General features: G+C 48.4%; 1 protein-coding gene across 3 annotated transcripts in view; it reads left to right on the top strand.

Moving 5' to 3' along the window:
• The window catches only part of ncbp3 (nuclear cap binding subunit 3), a 47,922-nt gene that overhangs the window by 2,750 nt on the left and 24,968 nt on the right, over positions 1 to 20,204 (top strand). Inside the window, exons 2-5 of one of the 3 annotated variants that reach the window (XM_073053007.1) lie at positions 4,220 to 4,285; positions 7,740 to 7,845; positions 15,478 to 15,603; positions 17,515 to 17,643. In XM_073053007.1, the coding sequence (XP_072909108.1) occupies positions 4,220 to 4,285; positions 7,740 to 7,845; positions 15,478 to 15,603; positions 17,515 to 17,643 (427 nt within the window). The remainder of the gene's footprint in view (positions 1 to 4,219; positions 4,286 to 7,739; positions 7,846 to 15,477; positions 15,604 to 17,514; positions 17,644 to 20,204) is intronic. The other 2 variants (XM_073053008.1, XM_073053010.1) reach the window with 2 other exon arrangements.

Genomic DNA, 20,204 nt, shown 5'->3' with positions numbered 1-20,204 from the left:
CAATCAATCTGTAGAGAAGCTATCTTATGTTTTTATTGTGTTGCATCAGATTCAGAGTAACAATTATTTTGTTCTCATTGTTTACTGTAAATGACATTAAACTATCTCAATCCTGAAGGACCTTTTCCTGTCATAAATTCTAAATTTTAAAATGCAGTGGATTCCAGTTATTTGGCCCTTAGCTAATCGGGGCAGCTGCTTATTTGGAAGATCTCTTAAAGAACAAAAACTAATTGAGAAAATAATAAACACGAGATTCTGCAGACGCTGGAAACCCAGAGCAACTCTAATTGCTGGAGGAACTCAGCAGGTCAGGTAGCAGCTGTAGAGAGGAATAAACAGTTGACATTTTGGTCTGAGACCCTTCTTCAGGACTGAGAAGGAAAGGGAAAGATGCCAGAATAAAAAGGTCAGGGAGGGGGAAGGAGGACAGCGAGAAGGTGACAGGTGAAGCCAGGTTTGTGGGAAAGGTAAAGGGCTGGAGAGGGAGGAATCTGATAGGAGAGGAGAGAGGACCATAGGAGAAAGGGAAGCACGGGGTTGGGGGGGGTGATAGGCGAGTGAGTAGAGGTAAGAGGCCAGAGTAGGGAATAGAAGAAGGTGGGGGGGGGGGGGACTTTTTTTTACCGGAAGGAGAAATTAATATTCATGCTGTCAGTTTGGAGGCGACCCAGATGGAATACAAGGTGTTGCTCCTCCATCCTGAGGGTGGCTTCATTGTGACTCAAGAGGAGACCGTGGACTGACCTGTCGGAACGGGAATGGGACGAAATTGAAATTTTTGACCACCAAGAAGTTCAGCTTTAGGCGGATGGAGCGGAGATGCTCGACGAAGTGGTCCCCCAATTTACGACGGGTCTCACCAATGTAGAGGAGGCCACATCAGGAGCACCGGACACAATGAACGGCCCCAGCAGGTTCACAAGTGAAGTGTTGTTTCACCTGGAAGGACTGTGTGGGTCCTTGAATGGAGGTGAGGGAGGTGCTGGATGGGCAGGTGTGTGACTTTGGCTGCTTGCAGGGATAAGTACTAGGAGAAAGATTAGTAGGGAGGATGAATAGACAATCATCTTGAAGATTCTTGAGAATGAAAATTTGAAGGATGCAGTTGTTGATATCTTTGAAGGTAGTTCATTATGTGTTCTAGGTGTTTTTGCTGGCTTTGTTCAGTTACTGTCAACCAAATGACACAAGGCAGCGTGCACTGAAGGAATTCCTCAGGCTACAGCCACACTAGACCGGATAATTTTGAAAACGCCGGTTTTGCGTAAAAACGATAGGCGTCCACACTAAAATATCTCCATCTACATTGAAATGAAGATTTTGGCGAATCTCCTCCTACTGCGCATGCACAGGACACATCTACCAAAAACAAGCGACATGTTTGGTGTCGACTCTCGTGAAAACTGGTGTGTGTTTGTTCAGTTGCAGACTAGAAAAACTTAAACGACGGGCAGCTGTTGGCTCTCATGCAGTGGGATTTAAAAGTTTTTTTAAAAAAACAAATACTGAAGCATATGGAGGCAACCAACAGGGAGTTCACGGACAGATTGATCCGGCCGACGATGAACATTGAAAAACTGACTAACTCTGTTGCATTAATAAAGCCCCTTGTTAAATGTATAAAACATGTCTGCATCAGTGTTATCTTGTATTTCCATACAATGTTACATTAGGCTGTTACACATCTATTGTCCGAGAAGTACTTGCATAAGTAGGTAAACCACCTTCATACAAGCAAGGACAGAAAACAGGGCAAAGAGAGTATACTTATTTATTCAGTAAGTTATGGGTCAAATATTGAGTGTATTTCTAACTCTTCTGGCTTCAGTCTCATTGCCGTCTGTTCTGAAATTGTTAGGGTGCGTTCAAGAAAACAATGAAATAGCGTGCTGCCGTCTGACAGCGTTTTCAGATTTCTCCAGTTACCCCATCCACACTGATCTGCCCGAGCAACGTTTTCAAAAATAACCGCCCTGGAAAGCGTTTCTGAAAAGCTCAGGTTTCGGGGGATGAAAACGCCATTTTCGTGTGGACAAAGGGTCAAAACGAAGAGAAAAAGCTTCAGTTATGGATTTATCCGGCGTAGTGTGGACGTAGCCTCAGTTAGTAACTTATAGGAACTAATACCGAATTTTATAGTCATTGTCAAAATCATCGTGTGTGCCGTATTGTATGACGTGGGTGATCGTGGTTTTCCATGACCACGATTGTACTTGGCAAAATTTTCCACAGAAGTGATTTGCCATTGTCTTCTTCTGGGGAGTGTCTTTACAGGACAGGTGACCCCAGCAATTGTCAATACTTGTCAGAGATTGTTTGCCTGGTGTCAGTGGTCACAAATCTGGGACTTGTGATCTGCACCGGCTGCTCATACGACCATCCACCACCAGCTCCCATGGCTTCACGTGACCCTGATTGGGGGCAGGTGCTTCACCTTGCCCAAGGGTGACCTGTAGATGTGCCTCACCCTGCAGTCCAAAGTTTTATAGTGCTGTGGTATTATTGCTGGTGTTCTAGTTTGTTCTGTTTCTCATCTAAATACATAATTTGTTACTCAGTTAAATGGTAGCTTGTCTATTTCCATGAAACTTTGGCTAATTGGGACAGCTGCTTCAATTTGCCAAGATGTTCTGGTCCCAATTTGTCCGGATTAACCAGAATCCACTGTCGTTTGTTTTCATTCTTAAATCTCTACGTTTTCTACCTTTTGCTGTTTCTGCTGTTCTGCCCATATCCTGTTTCCGGACTTGGTAGATAACTGCTGTGCAGGCAGAGTGAGAAAGTTCTACAAGCTGCTTGTAGTTTGCAGATGAGAGAGTTTACATGCTTCAAAGCCGGTTCTGTACAGCTGTGATTGATTCTGATACAATGCCTCAATAACTCACTTGATAGTACACTTTGAAGTGACAAGCTCTGAAAGAAGTTCTATAAATAGAAGTGAGAAGACGAAGCTGTTATTGTTGGCTAGCCAACTCATTCTGTTCCGTGTAGAGTGACTAACCCAGGCACTGCAACTTCCTTCAGCACCTTACATCTTCAACATTGAGACCGGATCCCGGGGAGAGTCGGTACGCTGCAGGGGCTGTTCCCCAGGGGGGAGTTGGTATGCTGGGGAGCTGTTCCCGGGGGGACGTACCCTGTGGAGAGTCAGTACGCCGGGGGGGAGTCACCACCATTGGAGAATGCATTAGAAGACGCACTGTTAATTCTCTCTTCTCCCTCTCCATTGGAAAAAAGAAGTAAAAAAACCTGAAAGCATGTCGCACCAGCCTCAGTGACAGAGTCTAGCCTGCTGCTAGAAGACCATTGAATGGTTTCCCAGTATAATGTGTCGGATTCCTGAGCTCTCAATCTACCTCGTTTTTACCTTGCATCGTGTCTGTGCTGTTCCACCTTATTCCTTTGCCGTTTGTAAAGGCGATGGTTGTGTGTGTTACGCTTTGACCTTGTCCTACCTCTGTGCACTGTGTAGTGATCTGATCTGTATGAAGAAGCTTTTCACTCGACCTTGGTAAATGTGACAATAATAAACCAATTCCAGTCGTAACTTACCATGGCATTGCTTTGCCAGTCCTAGACCAGTACGGCACAGAACAAGCCCTTCGGCCCACAACGTTATGCTGAGCCAATTAAATCATTAATCAAATGGCCAATCCCCCTTCCTACACAATATCCATACCCTTCCATGTTCCTCACATTCTAAACGTCTCTTAAAAGCTTCGACCACCACCCCAGGGAGCGCATTCCAGGCACCCACTACTCTCTCTGTAAAAAAAACACAACTGTTCCTCACATCTGCTTTGAAATGAACCCCTCACCTTCAAAGCATGCCCTCTAGTATTAGACGTTTCAACCCTGTGTGCGTACTCTCTCTATGCCTTTTGTAATCCGGTGTGCGGTAGTGTAGGTTTTATGATGACGGCGTTACAGCTCGGGCCCTCGGGTTCAGAGTTCAGTCCAGGCATCCTCTGTAAGGAGTCACTCTCCGCCTCCCTGTGGAATGTGTGGGTGTTCTCCGGGTGCTCCAGTTACCCCTCTCAGTACCGGGTAGGGTAGTTGGTCATGGTAAATTGTCCCTTCAGTGGGTTACAGTTGTTGAAGGGCCAGGAGGGCCAACTCTGCACTGTATTGTTAAACAAATAAATAGTCTTATAAACTTCCGTCAGCTTCCGCCTCTCCACTTTAGTGACGTGGTGCAATCTTCTTGTTTCCCTAGGACACGAGCAGGCGTTACGAAAACAAGGCTGGAACGTTCATCACCGGCATTGACGTCACATCAAAGGTAGAACCTCATTCACCCTTTGGGAGCTCGGTGAATGGTTCACCAACCTGGCAGGCGGAGTTTGAACGATGGGCTTTGATGACTATGGGTAGCTGGTGGTGGCGATTAAAGGCCTTTTGTCTGTAATGTGGATGAGAGCATTAGGTGATGTCAGATGGCACTGAGCTGTGACGTCCGTCGAGCTCGTGGTTCAGACTTAGTTGTGTTTTTAAGTTTGAAGGGATGGTTTTGAGGTCAATGTGGGGAGTCAGGTCGGGTTAGGGTTTAGGAATAGGGATGAGGGGTGTCAGAGGATGGTTTTGAGGTCAGTGTGGTGAGTCGGGTTGGGGTTTAGGAATAGGGATGAGGGGTGTCAGAGGTCACGGGCAGTAAGTGAAGGGGATTGGAAGCCGGAGGTTGCACTGTTCAGGGGTCAAAGGCCAGCGATCCCTGTACCTGGGTGTTTGGCAAGCACTGATGATGGAGACCACCGATCCCCGAGGTCAGGAGCTGAGGTTGGCATGGTCGATGGCCGACCCTGGGTTGTCTCATTCTGTTGTTTGTGTTGTTCTGCTGAACGCTGGTCGTGCTACGTTGCTACCAGAATGTGTGGCAACACTTGTGGGTTGCCCCAGCAAATCCTTGGGTATGTTGGTTATTAACACAAGCAACACACTTCACTGTACGTTTCAATGTATACGTGATGAATCTGTGGCTGCGATGGGTTGGATCAGGTGAACTGTTTGTGTGAGAGTGTTTGCTTTGGTCGTAGACACTGGCCAGCCCTGAGGCTGAGGTCACTGTGTTACATTCCTGGTAAACTTGTGCAAAGGCTGTTTAAGGCACAGGCTGGCTTCTCTCTGCGGATGTGTCCTTGGAGCATACTGAGTGAGCTGGGAGGATGTTTCCCCGCGAGTAGAAAGGTTAACGTATAGGGAGTGTTTGATGTCTCTAGGCCCGTACTCGCTGGAGTTTAGAAAAATGAGGGAGGATCTCATTGAAATCAATTGAATATTGAAAGGCCTAGAGAGAGTGGATGTGGAGAGGATGTTTCCTATAGTGGGGGAGTCTAGGACCAGAGGACACAGATAGAGTGGATGTGGAGAGGATGTTTCCTATAGTGGGGGAGTTGAGGGCCAGAGGACACAGATAGAGTGGGTGTGGAGAGGATGTTTCCTATAGTGGGGGAGTCTAGGACCAGAGGACACAGATAGAGTGGATGTGGAGAGGATGTTTCCTATAGTGAGGGAGTCTAGGATCAGAGGGCACAGATAGAGTGGATGTGGAGAGGATGTTTCCTATAGTGGGGGAGTCTAGGACCAGAGGACACAGATAGAGTGGATGTGGAGAGGATGTTTCCTATAGTGGGGGAGTCTAGAACCAGAGGACACAGATAGAGTGGGTGTGGAGAGGATGTTTCCTATAGTGGGGAGAGTCTAGGACCAGAGGACACAGATAGAGTGGATGTGGAGAGGATGTTTCCTATAGTGAGGGAGTCTAGGACCAGAGGACACAGATAGAGTGGATGTGGAACGGATGTTTCCTATAGTGGGGAGTCTAGGATCAGAGGACACAGATAGAGTGGATGTGGAGAGGATGTTTCCTATAGTGGGGGAGTCTAGGACCAGAGGACACAGATAGAGTGGATGTGGAGAGGATGTTTCCTATAGTGGGGGAGCCTAGGATCAGAGGACACAGATAGAGTGGATGTGGAGAGGATGTTTCCTATACTGGGGGAGTCTAGGACCAGAGGACACAGATAGAGTGGATGTGGAGAGGATGTTTCCTATAGTGGGGGAGTCTAGGACCAGAGAACACAGATAGAGTGGATGTGGAGAGGATGTTTCCTATAGTGGGGGAGTCTAGGATCAGAGGACACAGATAGAGTGGGTGTGGAGAGGATGTTTCCTATAGTGGGGGAGTCTAGGACCAGAGGACACAGATAGAGTGGATATGGAGAGGATGTTTCCTATAGTGGGGGAGTCTAGGACCAGAGGACACAGATAGAGTGGATGTGGAGAGGATGTTTCCTATAGTGGGGGAGCCTAGGATCAGAGGACACAGATAGAGTGGATGTGGAGAGGATGTTTCCTATACTGGGGGAGTCTAGGACCAGAGGACACAGATAGAGTGGATGTGGAGAGGATGTTTCCTATAGTGGGGGAGTCTAGGACCAGAGAACACAGATAGAGTGGATGTGGAGAGGATGTTTCCTATAGTGGGGGAGTCTAGGATCAGAGGACACAGATAGAGTGGGTGTGGAGAGGATGTTTCCTATAGTGGGGGAGTCTAGGACCAGAGGACACAGATAGAGTGGATATGGAGAGGATGTTTCCTATAGTGGGGGAGTCTAGGACCAGAGGACACAGATAGAGTGGATGTGGAGAGGATGTTTCCTATAGTGGGGGAGCCTAGGATCAGAGGACACAGATAGAGTGGATGTGGAGAGGATGTTTCCTATACTGGGGGAGTCTAGGACCAGAGGACACAGATAGAGTGGGTGTGGAGAGGATGTTTCCTATAGTGGGGGAGTCTAGGATCAGAGGACACAGATAGAGTGGGTGTGGAGAGGATGTTTCCTATAGTGGGGGAGTCTAGGACCAGAGGACACAGATAGAGTGGATATGGAGAGGATGTTTCCTATAGTGGGGGAGTCTAGGACCAGAGGACACAGATAGAGTGGATGTGGAGAGGATGTTTCCTATAGTGGGGGAGTCTAGGACCAGAGAACACAGATAGAGTGGATGTGGAGAGGATGTTTCCTATAGTGGGGGAGTCTAGGATCAGAGGACACAGATAGAGTGGGTGTGGAGAGGATGTTTCCTATAGTGGGGGAGTCTAGGACCAGAGGACACAGATAGAGTGGATGTGGAGAGGATGTTTCCTATAGTGGGGGAGTTGAGGGCCAGAATAGAGCAACGGTAATTTAGAATGGAGATGAGGAATTTCTTTAACCAGAGGGTGCTGAATCTGTGGAATTCATTGCCACAGACGGCTGTGGAGACCAGGTAATTTTGGGTTTCTTTAAAGCAGAGGCTTAATGAAACATCTCAGCCTGAAACGTCAACTCTTTATTTCTCTCCTTAGATGTTTCCTGACCTGCTGAGTTCCTCCAGTAACTACTGAGGCTGATAGGCTCTCGATTAGTCAGGATAAGGGCGTCAAAGGTGGGGAGAAGGCAGGAGGATGGGGTTGAGAGGGGTAATAAATCAGCCATGATGGATTGGTGGAACAGACTTGATGGGCCAAATGGCCTAATTCATCTCTGTCTTGTCCTATGGAAAACTAGGAAGGGTGAGATGGGTGGGGATTCTGTGACACTTTAGTCCTTGACAGTGTAAGGCTAAGCACTTCACCCCTGCAGCAGACTAATCTCTGAAGCTGCGCTGCAACATCGATGACTAGCCCAAAGCTGTTGCTGGCCAGGCTGCTGTTAAATCTGTGAGCTCTCTGTGAAGTCAGTTTGATTTTGCAGGAAGCGGTGGAGAGGAAGGAACAGAGGGCGCGGAGGTTCCACTTCAGGGCGGAGGTGAACGTCACCCAGCGCAAGGTGGTGCTCGACAAGGAGGTCCTGAGGGAAGGTAGTTCCGTTCTGAAAAGCCTGAAACAGAAAGCTTTAAAAAATGTGTATTAACCTCGGGATGGCGTTGAAATCGAGCCAGCTCAGGCAACAGTCCCTTAGCTCCCACACCAGCAGGTTCAGGAACAGTTATTACCGTACAACCGTCAGTCTCCTGAACCTGTGTGGTAACTTCACTCACCTCAACTCAACTGATTACACAGCCTGTGGACTCACTGTCAAGGACTCGACATTCACGTTCTCAGTATGAGCTGTGTTTTTGTTGTCTGCACAATTTGTCGTCCTCTGCACATTGTCAGTCTTTGAGTAGATTTTTCCAGATTCTATTGTATTTGTTCATTTTCCTGTGAATGCCTGCAAGAAAATGAATCTCAGAGTATTATATGGTGTCATACACAGTGTATAATTTGGTAATAAATTCTACTTTGACTTTGATGGCAACATTGGCTAAACATCTATCAAATCAGATGTATGTTCATGTGAACTTCTCCAATCTCATCTTCCCCTCCCACATAGCCTCCAGTTTTCTGTCATCCATGTGTCTATCTCAGAGTTTCTTAAACTAATGTATCTGACTCACTCACCACCCTTGGCAGGGTATTCCACACACCCACCAATCTGTGTATAAAAAACTCTCTGACATCCCCCAATACTTTCAATTATACTTTATATGTACAGTACCATGCAAAGGTCTTAGGCACATATATATAGCTAAGGCTTTTGCACAGTGCTGTAGTAATTTTATGTATTCCACTACTGCTGATGTGAAAAAACAGATTTTATGACATATGTGAGTGATGATAAACCTGATTCTGATATGGGTCTCTATTGTGGACTGAGAGTGGGAAGGGGGCAGGGAGAGCGGAATCATGGTTGGGAAAAGGGGAAGGGAACAGGAAGCACCAGAGAGACATTTTGTAATGATCAATAAACCAATTGTTTGGAATCTAGTGACTTTGCCTGGTGTCTCAAGGCTGGGTGTGCCTGCCCCTGACACTCCTCCCGTGGTGCTTCACCCTCACCATTCTCAACAACCTTCACTCCTGCCGGATTTACAAACTCGATCTCCGCTCCACGTTGACAAATACGGTACCGTGCAAGTCTTAGGCAGCCTGTTGTATACAGATTGTGCATAAGACAATACCGTACACACTTTGATAGCAACATTGTCCAAGCATCTACCAAATTAAATTTCTGTTTATGTGAGCATCCTTCATTGTGTCATCCTGTCACCCAGGAGGAGGAGAAAACGTCAGGGTTATACATCATGGAAACAGACCCTTTGCCCATTTTGTTTGTGCAAACTAAGATGTCCATCTGAACTAGTTCTTTTTGCCTAGAAGAAGGGTCTTGGCCTGAAACATCAAATATTTGTTCATTTCTGTAGATGCTGCGTGACCTGCTGATTTCCTCCAGAATTTTGTGTGTATTGCTGCTACGTGCCCGTGTCTGGTCCATATTCTTCCAAGGCCATCCCACCAGGCACAAGGTCAAGTTTTGCACTGTGTCTCAGTACATGTGACAGTCATAAGCCAATTTCAAGTCCAATTTTAATCCCTCAGGCCTGTCCAAGTGCCTTTTAAAAGGATTTTATTTTGCCAGCTTGCTCTGCCACTTGAGACCATGGTTAATCTTCCAATTCCTGTCAAGTTCCTGTACTTTTCCCATACCTTCATCTTCCTAAATCTCCGTCTTAACTGGAATGCAGTTAATGACCCAATTGTCAAAGCCCAACAGGATGTAAAATTGCAAAGGCTCACCATCTTTCACTCTGAGACTGTGGTCCCAGGAAGAAACACCTTCCTATGCACCCTTTTGAGACCTGATCGCCTTCCACACATCGCTTTGTTTATTGAAGTAATCTGCCTGTGTTCCTAGATTTATTTACCTATCAGCGTACAACGAAACAAACAGTGAAATGCGTTGTTTGCATTAACAACCCACACAATCTAACGCCACACAGGAGGCAGCCGGCTAGTGTTGCTACACATTCCACCGCCGGCATAGCATGTCCACGGTGTTCAGCAACGACGCAATAACAGAAACGCAACTGTAAAACAAGCCCCTTTCCTGCCTCCCATTCACAGAGACATTGGTAGCTCAGACAACCATAACACCAATGTTGGTGTGAGTTACTGTTGGTAGAGGGCAGTCTGGTGATGGTGGACGGTAAAGTTGTGTGTCCAGAAATTGTGAAGTGCTTGAAGTCTGTCAGATCTGTAATGAATGCTCCATGAATTTTGTTCTTTCCTCATTCTCATGCTTTCTGCCCTCCCTGTGGTAATGCTGAAGGGTAGGGGTGGCAGGTTGGTGTAACACTATTACAACGCCAGTGACCCAGGTTCAATTCCTGCTGCTGTCTGTAAGGAGTCTTTACGTTCTCCCCGTGACCGCATGGGTTTCCACCGGACACTCCTGTTCCCTCGCACACTCCAAAGGCATACTGGTTAATAAGCTAATTGGTCGCGAGGGTGGAATTGGGTGGTGCAGGCTCATTAGGATTGAAGGGCCTGTTACTGTGCTGAATATCCAAATCAGGGCTTCCCAAAGTTTTTTACGCCACGCAGCCTTACCATTAACCAGGGGGACCATGGGCCCCAGGTTGGGAACCCCTGTCCTAAAAAATAAAATACCTCCGCACCGTCCTTCTGGATCATCCCCAGCCGGCCCAGCCATTCACCCGTAAAGTTAACCTTCTGCTGGAACAACAGCCATGCTCCTTGTTAACCATTCCTCCTGTTACACCACACCGAAACAGGCAGTACGGCCCATCGTGTCAGTGTTGACCATTCCTCCTGTTACACCACACCGAAACAGGCAGTACGGCCCATCCTGTCAGTGTTAACCATTCCTCCTGTTACACCACACCGAAACAGGCAGTACGGCCCATCGTGTCAGTGTTAACTTCCTGTTACACCACACCGAAACAGGCAGTACGGCCCATCGTGTCAGTGTTAACCATTCCTCCTGTTACACCACACCGAAACAGGCAGTACGGCCCATCCTGTCAGTGTTAACTTCCTGTTACACCACACCGAAACAGGCAGTACGGCCCATCGTGTCAGTGTTAACCATTCCTCCTGTTACACCACACCGAAACAGGCAGTACGGCCCATCCTGTCAGTGTTAACTTCCTGTTACACCACACCGAAACAGGCAGTACGGCCCATCGTGTCAGTGTTAACCATTCCTCCTGTTACACCACACTGAAACAGGCAGTACGGCCCATCGTGTCAGTGTTAACCATTCCTCCTGTTACACCACACCGAAACAGGCAGTACGGCCCATCGTGTCAGTGTTAACTTCCTGTTACACCACACCGAAACAGGCAGTACGGCCCATCGTGTCAGTGTTAACCATTCCTCCTGTTACACCACACTGAAACAGGCAGTACGGCCCATCCTGTCAGTGTTAACCATTCCTCCTGTTACACCACACCGAAACAGGCAGTACGGCCCATCGTGTCAGTGTTAACCATTCCTCCTGTTACACCACACCGAAACAGGCAGTACGGCCCATCGTGTCAGTGTTAACCATTCCTCCTGTTACACCACACTGAAACAGGCAGTACGGCCCATCCTGTCAGTGTTAACCATTCCTCCTGTTACACCACACCGAAACAGGCAGTACGGCCCATCGTGTCAGTGTTAACCATTCCTCCTGTTACACCACACCGAAACAGGCAGTACGGCCCATCGTGTCAGTGTTGACCATTCCTCCTGTTACACCACACCGAAACAGGCAGTACGGCCCATCGTGTCAGTGTTAACCATTCCTCCTGTTACACCACACCGAAACAGGCAGTACGGCCCATCGTGTCAGTGTTAACTTCCTGTTACACCACACCGAAACAGGCAGTACGGCCCATCGTGTCAGTGTTAACTTCCTGTTACACCACACCGAAACAGGCAGTACGGCCCATCGTGTCAGTGTTAACCATTCCTCCTGTTACACCACACCGAAACAGGCAGTACAGCCCATCGTGTCAGTGTTAACTTCCTGTTACACCACACCGAAACAGGCAGTACGGCCCATCCTGTCAGTGTTAACCATTCCTCCTGTTACACCACACTGAAACAGGCAGTACGGCCCATCCTGTCAGTGTTAACCATTCCTCCTGTTACACCACACCGAAACAGGCAGTACGGCCCATCGTGTCAGTGTTAACTTCCTGTTACACCACACCGAAACAGGCAGTACGGCCCATCGTGTCAGTGTTAACCATTCCTCCTGTTACACCACACCGAAACAGGCAGTACGGCCCATCGTGTCAGTGTTAACTTCCTGTTACACCACACCGAAACAGGCAGTACGGCCCATCGTGTCAGTGTTAACCATTCCTCCTGTTACACCACACCGAAACAGGCAGTACGGCCCATCGTGTCAGTGTTAACTTCCTGTTACACCACACCGAAACAGGCAGTACGGCCCATCGTGTCAGTGTTAACTTCCTGTTACACCACACTGAAACAGGCAGTACGGCCCATCGTGTCAGTGTTAACTTCCTGTTACACCACACCGAAACAGGCAGTACGGCCCATCGTGTCAGTGTTAACCATTCCTCCTGTTACACCACACCGAAACAGGCAGTACGGCCCATCGTGTCAGTGTTAACCATTCCTCCTGTTACACCACACTGAAACAGGCAGTACGGCCCATCGTGTCAGTGTTAACTTCCTGTTACACCACACCGAAACAGGCAGTACGGCCCATAGTGTCAGTGTTGACCATTCCTCCTGTTACACCACACCGAAACAGGCAGTACGGCCCATCCTGTCAGTGTTAACTTCCTGTTACACCACACCGAAACAGGCAGTACGGCCCATCGTGTCAGTGTTAACCATTCCTCCTGTTACACCACACCGAAACAGGCAGTACGGCCCATCGTGTCAGTGTTAACCATTCCTCCTGTTACACCACACCGAAACAGGCAGTACGGCCCATCCTGTCAGTGTTAACCATTCCTCCTGTTACACCACACCGAAACAGGCAGTACGGCCCATCGTGTCAGTGTTAACTTCCTGTTACACCACACCGAAACAGGCAGTACGGCCCATCGTGTCAGTGTTAACCATTCCTCCTGTTACACCACACCGAAACAGGCAGTACGGCCCATCGTGTCAGTGTTAACCATTCCTCCTGTTACACCACACCGAAACAGGCAGTACGGCCCATCGTGTCAGTGTTAACCATTCCTCCTGTTACACCACACCGAAACAGGCAGTACGGCCCATCGTGTCAGTGTTAACCATTCCTCCTGTTACACCACACCGAAACAGGCAGTACGGCCCATCGTGTCAGTGTTAACCATTCCTCCTGTTACACCACACCGAAACAGGCAGTACGGCCCATCGTGTCAGTGTTAACCATTCCTCCTGTTACACCACACCGAAACAGGCAGTACGGCCCATCGTGTCAGTGTTAACCATTCCTCCTGTTACACCACACCGAAACAGGCAGTACGGCCCATCGTGTCAGTGTTAACCATTCCTCCTGTTACACCACACCGAAACAGGCAGTACGGCCCATCGTGTCAGTGTTAACCATTCCTCCTGTTACACCACACCGAAACAGGCAGTACGGCCCATCGTGTCAGTGTTAACTTCCTGTTACACCACACCGAAACAGGCAGTACGGCCCATCGTGTCAGTGTTAACCATTCCTCCTGTTACACCACACCAAAACAGGCAGTATGGCCCATCATGTCAGTGTTTAACTTCCTGTTACACCACACTGAAACAGGCAGTACGGCCCATCATGTCAGTGTTAACCATTCCTCCTGTTACACCACACCGAAACAGGCAGTACGGCCCATCGTGTCAGTGTTAACTTCCTGTTACACCACACCGAAACAGGCAGTACGGCCCATCGTGTCAGTGTTGACCATTCCTCCTGTAACACCACACCGAAACAGGCAGTACGGCCCATCGTGTCAGTGTTAACCATTCCTCCTGTTACACCACACCGAAACAGGCAGTACGGCCCATCATGTCAGTGTTAACCATTCCTCCTGTTACACCACACCGAAACAGGCAGTACGGCCCATCGTGTCAGTGTTAACTTCCTGTTACACCACACCGAAACAGGCAGTACGGCCCATCGTGTCAGTGTTGACCATTCCTCCTGTTACACCACACCGAAACAGGCAGTACGGCCCATCGTGTCAGTGTTGACCATTCCTCCTGTAACACCACACCGAAACAGGCAGTACGGCCCATCGTGTCAGTGTTAACCATTCCTCCTGTTACACCACACCGAAACAGGCAGTACGGCCCATCGTGTCAGTGTTAACCATTCCTCCTGTTACACCACACCGAAACAGGCAGTACGGCCCATCGTGTCAGTGTTAACTATTCCTCCTGTTACACCACACCGAAACAGGCAGTACGGCCCATCGTGTCAGTGTTAACCATTCCTCCTGTTACACCACACCGAAACAGGCAGTACGGCCCATCGTGTCAGTGTTAACTTCCTGTTACACCACACCGAAACAGGCAGTACGGCCCATCGTGTCAGTGTTAACCATTCCTCCTGTTACACCACACCGAAACAGGCAGTACGGCCCATCGTGTCAGTGTTGACCATTCCTCCTGTTACACCACACCGAAACAGGCAGTACGGCCCATCGTGTCAGTGTTGACCATTCCTCCTGTTACACCACACCGAAACAGGCAGTATGGCCCATCGTGTCAGTGTTAACTTCCTGTTACACCACACCGAAACAGGCACTTCAGCCCATCGTGTCAGTGTTCACTATTGCTCTCTTCTGTACCAGTAATTAAGAGATTTGCTTTATTTGTCACATGTACATCCAAACATACCGTGAATTGTGTGGCTTGTGTCAACAACCAGCAGTTTGAGGATGTGCTGGGGGCAGCCCGCAAGTGTCTGCACGCTTCCCATGCCCACAATTCACTAATCCTAACCCCTATATCTTTGGAATGTGGGAGGAAACCAGAGCACCCGGAGGAAATCCACATGGTCACAGGGAGAACGTACAAACTCCTTATAGACAGCAGTGGGAATTGAACCCTAGTCGCTGGGTGCTGTGAAGGATTATGGTAACCACTGTACTTCTGTGCCCTCCCCTCGGCTATCGTGGAACTCCCATGGTAGCAGATGTCACTGTCAGCATTCAAAGCTGTTTCTTTGTGCAGTCAAGCAACACACTCAAAATGCTGGAAGAACTCAGCAGGCGAGGCTAAAACGTTGACTGTACTCTTTTCCATAGATGCTGCCTGGCCTGCTGAGTTCCTCCAGCATTTTGTGTGTGTTGCTCGGATTTCCAGCATCTGCAGATTTTCTGTTGTTTTTTTTCTCTCTCTGTTTAGCTGTTTTTTTTGTCATGCATTTCCAGTATCTTTGCATTTTGTATAGTGTGATTATATAATTAAATTTCCAATCAGTTTCTCCAAAGAAATTCTTCCATTATTGTATTGAAATTCCTTCCCATCCTGTCTCCGTAATCTCTCCAGGCTCAATCTCTGTATTCCTCCAAAACTGACCAAATATCACCTCGTGTGGCTCAGTGTTAAGAACGAGCAGGTCCTTGTGATGTGTGTTAATGGTCACGTAGATCTTTGTCCATTCTCCTGTCCGTTGGCTGTGATTAACTCCTGCCTGTGCCTTGCAGCAATCCCCAAGGTACGCCTGGAAGCTCTCCACGTGATTGGGGTCGATGAGATGAGCACTGAAGAGATATTTGCCTACTTTAAGGAATACCCCCCATCCAGCATAGAGTGGATTGACGACTCTTCTTGTGAGTGTTCAGTGAGGTTCTCACTCTAGAACGAGAAGTGATGTTGATGTAACTACTGAAATCCTGTCAGAAAGCAGAAATGTTGGAAAAGCTCAGCCAGCTGACTATCTGCTGAAAGAGAAAGCGGTCAACATTCTGCATCAGGGTCCTTCCATCAGAACTGGGGAATAGTCCCTGGTTTCTAACGGTGTTTGAGAGGGTGGATGTGCCTCCTCATGGGAATAGAATCGTAGAGGAATACAGCACAGAAACAGGTCCTTCAGCCCATTTAGTTCTGTTACTCTGCCTAGTTCCGTTGACCCCCGTCTGCACCGTAGCCCTTCATAACATTCCCATCCAAAATGATGCAGTCAAACCCACATCCACCACTTGTGCAGGTAGCTCGTTCCACACACTCACCACCCTCTGAGTGAAGAAGTTCCCCCCCCCCCCCCCCCCATGTTCCTGTCAATATTTCACGTTTCACCATTAAGCCATGACCTCTAGTTCCATTCTCGCCCTACCCCTGGGAGAAGCCTGCCTACAAGTTCAATATAATCCCCTCCAACATAACTGTTTATCTTAACAAGGTAGACTGTGACATTAAGAATCCATCGTTTTCTACTAGGGAGCTATTTAATAATCTTATACCAGTGAGGTAGAAGGCACCCTTGTCCCAAGGGTTGAGGTTCAGCCAGATAGTAGAGACCGGTATCCGAAGAACTGTCCTCACTTTGCTACCCTCAATATCAGATTTGTAGTCAGGTTCCTTCACCCCAGGAATGTCCGAACCTACCTGTCCTTGATATCAGACTTGTAGTCTCTATTCCTTTCCTAGCACGTCCATCTCTCAACGCAGGTCGAGGGGGGCCAGCACTCTTTTGCAGAGGCAGAGGGTGATGCTAAGAGGAGCCAAGGTTGGCAGCATTGCAGGAGAGGTGCTGCATGGGAGACGCGTTCTGCCCTGTCAGATTAGATCCGTTCGCAGCTGCTTTCACCTCACCCAGTCCTGGAACCACGTTTGTGTGAGCGGCAAAGTGACCTGGGCCAGAATCCATCCGTGGCCAACGTCAGCTCAACTGGTTGTGTCAGTGCTGTCTGGGAGACAGTGAAGTAATAACTTCACATCAGGGTCATTGAGGTGCCTTTGGCTGGTGAAAAATTTAGAAGGAGCCCTCTTAGAGCCATAGTGAGCTACAGCGCAGAAAGAGTTGCCATATGATGGCTCTGGGTCTGTACTCACTGGAATTCTCATTGAAACCTACGGAATGGTGAAAGGCCTTGAGAGAATGGATGTGGAGAGGATGATTCCTATGGTGGGAGAGTCTCAGACCAGAGGGATGTCCATTTAGAACGAAGATGAAGAGCGATTTCTGTAGCCCCAGAGTGGTGAATCTGGAATTCATTGCCACAGGTGGCTGAGGAGGCCAAGTCATTGGATACATTTAAAGCAGAGATTGATAGATCTTTGATTAGTAGGGACATGAAGGGTTATGGAGAGAAGGCAGGAGATTGGGGCTGAGAGGGAATTGGATCAGCCATGATGAAATGGTGGACCAGAGTCGATGAGCCAAATGGCCTAATTCTGCTCCTGAATCTTATAGTCCAGAAACAGGACCTTGAGCCCATCTCGTTTGTGCTGAACTGTTAGTCCCATCAACCTGCACCTGGACCAGAGCCCTCCATGTACCTATTCAAATTTCCTTAAACATTGCAGTTGAGTCCGCACATCCATCATTCCCAGTGCCCCATCCTGTACCAAACCAACCGCTTCCTACCGGTCCGATGTCTGCTGGGTGGTGGGGAGAGGCACAGAAGCTGGTGTGAAGCTGCTGCTGTGGTGTCTTGCTTCTGAATCTCTCTCTCTCTCTCTCTCTGTTTCTCTGTCTGTCTCTCTCTCTCTCTCCCCCCCTCTCCCCGGGTGTTTCGCAGGTAACGTGGTCTGGCTGGATGATGTCACGGCTGCTCGCGCCATGATAAACCTCAGTGTGGGAGCAGACAGCAGCACCAGCGTTGATAAACTGGCTGGTGGCGAGGGCAGACACAGCTCAAGAAAGCAAGGTAGCCCCATGGACCACTCCTAGCTTGGAGTTGCTTGGCATTGCTAGAGGTGTGGTATGGTCAAGAGAGGCATGGAGTGGACAGTCAGAGCTGTGGAGGGGGTGCAGAGGAGACTCACCGGGTAACACACACAAAATGCTGGAGGAACTCAGCAGGTCAGACAGCACCAATGGATGTTTTGAGCCGAGACCCTTCTTCAGGACTGGAAAGGAAGGGGGAAGACACCAGATTAAAACGGTGGGGGGGTAGGTGAAGCCAGATGGGTGACTGGTGAGGAAGGAATCTGATTGGAGAGCGGAGTGGACCACGGGAGAAAGGAAGGAAGAGGGCACCGGGGGAGGTGATGCGCAGGAGACGAGAGGAGGTGATGGGCCAGAGTGAGGAATTGAAGAAGAGGGGGGGAAGAATAACCAGGAGAAATTGATATTTGTGCCATCAGGTTGGAGGCTACCCAGACAGAATATGAGGTGTTGCTCCTCGACCTTGAGGATGCCTCCTGGATTAGAGAACGTCTTATGAGGAGAGGTTGAGAGGACACGTGACAGAGGTGTAGGCCGGAAATGGTCAGTGCCAGAGAGCATCCATTTACGAGGATGTCAGAGATCGTTTTTTTCACACAGAGAGTAGTGAGGGTGTGGAACGCCCTGCCAGGGGAGGTGGCAGAGGCAGATACATTAGGGATGTTTAAGGGACTCTTAGATAGGCATGTGGATGAAAGAAATGTAGGTTATGGACTGTGAAGTAGTGAGGTTTAAATTGATGCTAGAGCAGCTTGGATAGGTTGCCACAACATTGTGGGCTGAAGGGCAGATTCTGTGCTGGAGTGGAATGTGGGAGGAAACCCACGTCCTCATGGGGAGAACGTACAAGCTTCTTACAGACAGCACTGAGAATTGAATCCAGGTAGTTACCCTAACTGCTATAGTGCCGTGCTGCCCCCTAAACAACCTTTTCCGACCAGGATTGAGGACATCTGATTGCTTTTTATCCAGGCTGGACTTTGTGTCTTGGAGCAGAGATTAACTGGTAGAAAGCGGAGAGTAGAACCCTGGGCACTCAGCAGTGTGAGGCTGACGGGAGTCTCTTCAGTAACACTCTTGCAGAGACTCCGCGTCGGGCTGTTGCTTGGCTGTCCGAATGTGATGGAATACTAGTGTGATTATTTAGGTGGCTGTTGTAAATTGCAGTCTGAGCTAGCTGCCCTCAATACTCCAGCCAGTGTTACACGGCCCAGGATTCCTCTTCTTGAGAATTTGGATTGAATTGGTTCACAGCCAAAGACTCTGGCTTTATAAGGCATTGGTCAGACCATGCTTGGAGTATTGTGAGCATTTCTGGGCCCCTTATCTGAGAAAGGATGTGGAGAGAGTGCAGCGGTGGTTTGTGAGAATGATCCTGGGGGTGGAAGGGTTATGAGAAGCATTTAAAGACTCTGGGTCTGTACTCAATGGAGTTTAGTCAAATGAGAGAAGATCTCATTGAAATCTATCAAATGTTGAACGGCCTAGGTAGAATGCTCATTGAGAGGATATTTACAATAGTGGGTCGGTCTTGGACTAGAGGGCACAGCCTCAGAATGGAGGGACATCCATTTAGACATGGAGGCCATGTCACTGGGTATATTTAAAGAAGAGGTTGTTGTGTTTTTGATTAGTCAGGGCGTTAGAGATTACGGGGAGAAGGCTGGAGAATGGGGTCGAGAGGGATAATAGATCAGCCATGATGGAATGGCTCCTACAGTACTGTGCAAAAGTCTTTTATACATAACAGCCTCAGACTTTTGCATACTACAATAGTAATGTTATGCATTGCACTGTACTGCTGCTACAAAAAAAAACTTTTCATGACGTGTGAGTGATAAACCTGATTCTGATATGGGTCTCTATTGTGGACTGTGAGTGGGAATGGGACAGGAATCACAGTTGGGAAAAGGAGAAAGGAGAAGGCAGGGAGCAGAAAGCATCAGAGAAACATTTCCTCGTGTTTGGTCGAGAGAAACATTCTGTAATGATCAATAAACCAATTGTTTGGAATCAATTGACCTTGCCTGGCATCTCAGGGCTGGGTGTGTTTGCACCCACACCCACACCACCACCGCCCTGGCACTCCTTTTCTGCCACCTGTCCCACACAGCCTCCCATAACGCTCCATTCCTGACATCTTTGCTCCTGTCAGATTTACAAATGCTCTCCACTCCACATTGACAAATTCAGTAATGTACATGGAACTTCAAGGAGGGGAGCCAATTGAGGCATTTAAAAGACAGTCGGATTGGTACATGCATTACATACAGAATGCTCGAGGAACGCAGCAGCTAAGGTGGCATCTGTGGAGAGAAATAAACAGTCGATGTTTTGACTGAGACCCTTCATCAGGACGAACAGCTGAGACAAATTGAGGACTCCTCAAACAAGGAGGTTCGAGGTTTCAGTCCTGGCAAGGGTCTACAAAGAAGATCAAAAGTGGGTACTTGGAAAGATTTAGAACTCATCTGGAGTTCCTCTAGCATATGTGTGTTTCTCTGGGATTCTGGCACCTGCAGACTCTCTCGTGTTTATGCA

The sequence above is a fragment of the Hemitrygon akajei genome, chromosome 8 (assembly GCF_048418815.1).
Source record: "Hemitrygon akajei chromosome 8, sHemAka1.3, whole genome shotgun sequence".
In the NCBI taxonomy this organism is placed as follows: Eukaryota; Metazoa; Chordata; class Chondrichthyes; order Myliobatiformes; family Dasyatidae; genus Hemitrygon; species Hemitrygon akajei.
This window is presented reverse-complemented; position numbering and strand designations above follow the sequence as displayed.